Source organism: Gymnoscopelus microlampas (assembly GCF_963454915.1).
Source record: "Gymnoscopelus microlampas genome assembly, chromosome: 22".
In the NCBI taxonomy this organism is placed as follows: Eukaryota; Metazoa; Chordata; class Actinopteri; order Myctophiformes; family Myctophidae; genus Gymnoscopelus; species Gymnoscopelus microlampas.
Genome location: NC_139959.1, coordinates 13566182 through 13570496, shown reverse-complemented (window position 1 = coordinate 13570496; position 4315 = coordinate 13566182). Strand labels below are relative to the sequence as shown.

At 43.4% G+C, this 4315-nt stretch overlaps 1 protein-coding gene across 1 annotated transcript; it reads right to left on the bottom strand.

The window, feature by feature from the left end:
* Window positions 1–2875: 2875 nt before the first annotated feature.
* bhlhe22 (basic helix-loop-helix family, member e22) lies at window positions 2876–3721 on the bottom strand (the record flags this gene model as incomplete). Its single annotated transcript, XM_084049146.1, has 1 exon — window positions 2876–3721. One exon carries the CDS (start codon window positions 3719–3721, stop codon window positions 2876–2878), a length of 846 nt encoding a protein of 281 aa, XP_083905272.1.
* Between the last annotated feature and the right edge of the window lie 594 nt (window positions 3722–4315).

Here is a 4315-nt window from a genome sequence, read left to right as displayed (position 1 = left end):
TCACACTATTCCAGACAGACTGTTGTTGGCCCTGTATTACATAGTTACTGATAAAGAATAATAAAAAAAAAACGTAACAGTATCAACTTAGGACCAGTGCTGATTGGAATTTGCCTTATAGTATCCTATTGGGTAGCCTCTGTCCATGGTGCTGAAATCTTCAAAACATTTAAACTGTCATTCACATTAGTTTTTTACTGTGCTGTACGTTGTGACAGACTTCATCAAAAGTCACCATTCGGCTGTTTAAATTCATCTCAGTGTATGTGTGTAATTACACAGTAAAATACACTGTTCCAAATATTTGGCCTGTTTAAGTGTCTGCATATAATGTTCCCTCTAACCACCACCTAACCACCACAGTCATGCTATTTGTTCATGAGTGAATTGAGGGAGCTGAAGATGTGCTCATGTGGTCATCGCTATGTAGTGGACATTTTTGTCAAAATTCTGTTTTTGCCATGGACATACAAAATGAGTAGACAAACGCATAAAGAGCTAGCCCTAAATGACCATTACAGGTCTGTAACTCTGAGAGTGTTACATTTGTGCACTCTCAGAGTTATGGGGGTCTTTGAAAATAAAACGTTTGAGAACCACTAGTACTAGTGGACTCTTAATCTGCCATGGTGTCATTAAATCAGTGTCATACACATTCTGAGGAAAAGCTGGAGAATTGGGTCTTAAGATCAAAATAAGAACATTATAATGGTGTGTAAAAAAGAAAATCAAAAATTTGCCATGGACCAGGCCAAGTCTTGCCACGGAGTGTCCGGGTAGATGACCCCCTCTGTTCTTCCACCTTTTTAAATGCTGTTGCTCTTCGGCCCGTCCAGTCTCTCGGTGTGGAGAAGACAATAGACAAATCCAAGCAATCCAAGCTGATTGCTGCGTCGTGATAAAAGACACCAAATTACGCCAATGAACGGTGTCGTAATTACGTTCCTTAATCACATTCTGGAGGTCTAATTGCCTTAACGATGTGTTTCATTAAGTGAGCCTATAGCCTATAGGTAGGACAGTCCACCGGTTTCATACACAGTTGTTTTCGGATTAACATTATTATTATTATTGGGCTACACACTGTTATGAAAATTGTTTTAATTATCATAATTATAGTCGAGGAGCTTTGTGTCGCCCCCCCCCCCCTACACTCACATCTGGCCTCCGTTGTCAAGTGTTATAGAAGCTCACATTCATGAAAAGTTACCGGTTTTTGTTTTAACATAAAATTATTAAACGCGCATTCTTTACCAGCAAATGGTAGGCTTTTTATAGGCTACACCTGCATGGTGAGATTCCGAGAATCAAATAATTAAAGAAAAGCTTAGCATCATCCTCAGACGTGAAAATGAAAATATATAAGCTATGTTTAAAATAGCGAGTAAATATATGAAATATCTATACTTAGCTAATAAAAGATGGTAAACCCATGGTAAATGTTGAAATGTCATGCAGTCCATTTGGACATTTTAAAGTTGTTGCATTTTAAAGGGCAAAAGTTCCATGCAATGCATTCGGACACTCCACTCAAGTTACACTTCTTGACATCAGATCTGTTTCTGTTGTTCAAAATATTTTAATAAAGCTTTTCAACACGGAAACACATACAAATGGCTCTCTTTGCTCATATAGGAACTAATATCTACAATTATCCACAGCTGGACCTGACAACGCGATAGATCTCAATACCTCGGCCTTCTCGTCGTGAGTGTGAGAGAACACTAATCATACAGCAACTCTGAAGCATTAGATTAGGCCTACTGTACAATACGCCATGCAAACAAAAGTACCCCAAAATCATTCAATTTAAAAACACACCGAAAGACCTTATAAACGTTGATACAAGCGTTTAGAAATTTCGCTGACATTTTATCACAGTGCCAAAAAGAATTGTATAGGCTTAGGCTGCATGCGCAGTGTTTAGATGCACAAATAAATATGACTGATTTAAACAATTCATGTCTATTGCATTTCGTGACATTCTTCATGTATATGCTCAACAAAAGTTCATTAAGTAGGCCTGTGTTAAGTAGACAAGTATGCAAAGAAGAAACGTGTCATCATGTCAAAGTAAACAAAGCAGCAAAACTGAGGGTATAGAGACAAACTAATGTTCCAGCAAGTTGTCCATATCAAGTTGTCAGGTCACACAAATCTCCAAAAGGGTCCATATAGCTCCTGCAACACCTGCAGTCACTCATATACTTCTGTTGGTAACAGGAAAGGTGGGCACGAGGGACATCTGGGCACCTCAACATTTGTCCAAAATGTTAAAAAATTAAATATTAGGAAAATGGTTTTAAGTAAAGTAAAGTATACATGATTAGAATATGCTTAAACATTCGACAATTAAGGTCTAATATTTCTAAATGGCTACAAAACTTGTATATCCAGTCATTTTGGGGCATAAACAATAAGTTGAAGGATAACATTAAGTCTATAACGATGTACCGTGCATGTTCACATCATGTATAGCCTACTTTACATTACTTAAGACCATTTTTCAAATAGGCCTATTTAATTTGTTTACATTTTGAACAAAATAGCCAATTTTACATCGCAGTGCCCAAATGTCCCGTGCCCACCTATGCTGTATCCCTTCTGTTTGGTTTTCACTGTCATTCATACCAGCACTTAAAGGATACTTTATATACACAATCAAGTATTGTCTGAACAAAAAAGCGCATTTTGAATGCATTTTGTAAATGTTATAAAAAAGTACTCATCGTCATTTATTCTGTCTCTATAGCCATATGCGACAACTGTATAGCCTCCTATGTCTCCCTCTCCAAAAGTGTTCAAAAGTGGTGTCTTCTCTCGCATGTGCTTCGCCGAATCTGTCAGCCACAATAATAGTGGTTTCGTTGCAGTCTTAAGGCTTGTCGGTACAATGTTTACACAGGCTGGAGGTGATGTTGTTGAACAGGGCACATTTATCAGGGCAGGAGGAGGATGCTGCCACTCCGGTGGGGAAGGGGTACCCAGGTCCAGGTGGGTGGTCAACGTACGCGCCCAGGCCAGGAGGAGCTGCGAGGGCAGTGGTGGCCGGTATGGAAGCGGCCGAGATCGCCTGGCCCTGGTTGAGATAGGCCACCAGCCTCCTCATCTCCTCCAGTGCCTGTGCCTGCATGAGGATGTAGTTCTTGGCCAGGAGGAGAGTGGCGATCTTGGAGAGTTTTCGCACGGACGGGCTGTGCGCGTAAGGGATGACGGAGCGCAGCTCGTCCAGCGCGTCGTTCAGGTCGTGCATCCTCCGTCTCTCCCGCGCGTTGATGTTCAGCCGCAGCGTCTTCTGCTCCTTGTTTTTCTTACCTCCTCCTTCGATTTTCCCCGCGCTCACTGTCCTGCCGTCGGTCAGCAGGACCATCTGCTCCATCTCGCACCTGCCGTCGCTGTCGTCATCGGGGCTCTGCTCTCCGCCGCTGCTCTCCGCCCTCTCCGAGGGCCTGATGCTGCCACCCGCCTCCCCGTACTTCAAACACAACGATCCGGTCGGCAGACCCAGCGGCTTCCCTCTGACCCCTGCCAGTCCTCCCGGCTGTATGGGGTCCGAGTTGGTCGGGTGGTCAAAACAGCTGATAGGTGACGACTGGCGGTCTCTGGCTGGTAGTTCAATACCAGCCGATGATCTGAAGGGGTCCATCTTTTTGTTTGACACGGCGCTCAGAGTTTTGTGAAAAATGTCTCCCGCGCCGTTCAAGTTCATTCTCGTGTCCATATATAGGCTCGCCTTCTGGATTCCGCGTTACTGTAGGCTAGAATACTTTTTTTGGGGGGGCGGGGGACACTTAAGTTTCTTCCCCGTGTTGTTGGGTCTAGTCGGTTCTTGAAGGATTCCTTGACTTGTCAGCTAAGTATGGAGACGAGAGGCGACTCACTCAAGTAATAAGTGCTGCTCTGCTCTCCTATCTCATGTTCACCTCTTCGCCAGATCTCTTCACCAGATCTCCTCTTCACCAGATCTCCACGGCGATCATCGTTACGCACAAGATGCGAGTCTTTTACATCATTATCTCGAGGCGGGTTATTAAAGAGGATTCGCCTATTGGGACAGAGTACTCTCTCCTTCTCCCTCTTTACCCAATCAGGTTAACGTTTTAATTAATGGGATTTAAACGGTGACAAACAATACCGCGTGCGCTCTCACTCTCTCTCTCTCTCTCTCTCTCTCTCTCTCTCTCTCTCTCTCTCTCTCTCTATCTCTCGCTCTCTCGCCGTCTGGTTCGACCCACACAAGGTTGTGATCGAGGCTCTCTTATAAATGACACGCAGGTCTATTCAAACAAATGCAGGACACGCCTAATGTTTTCAA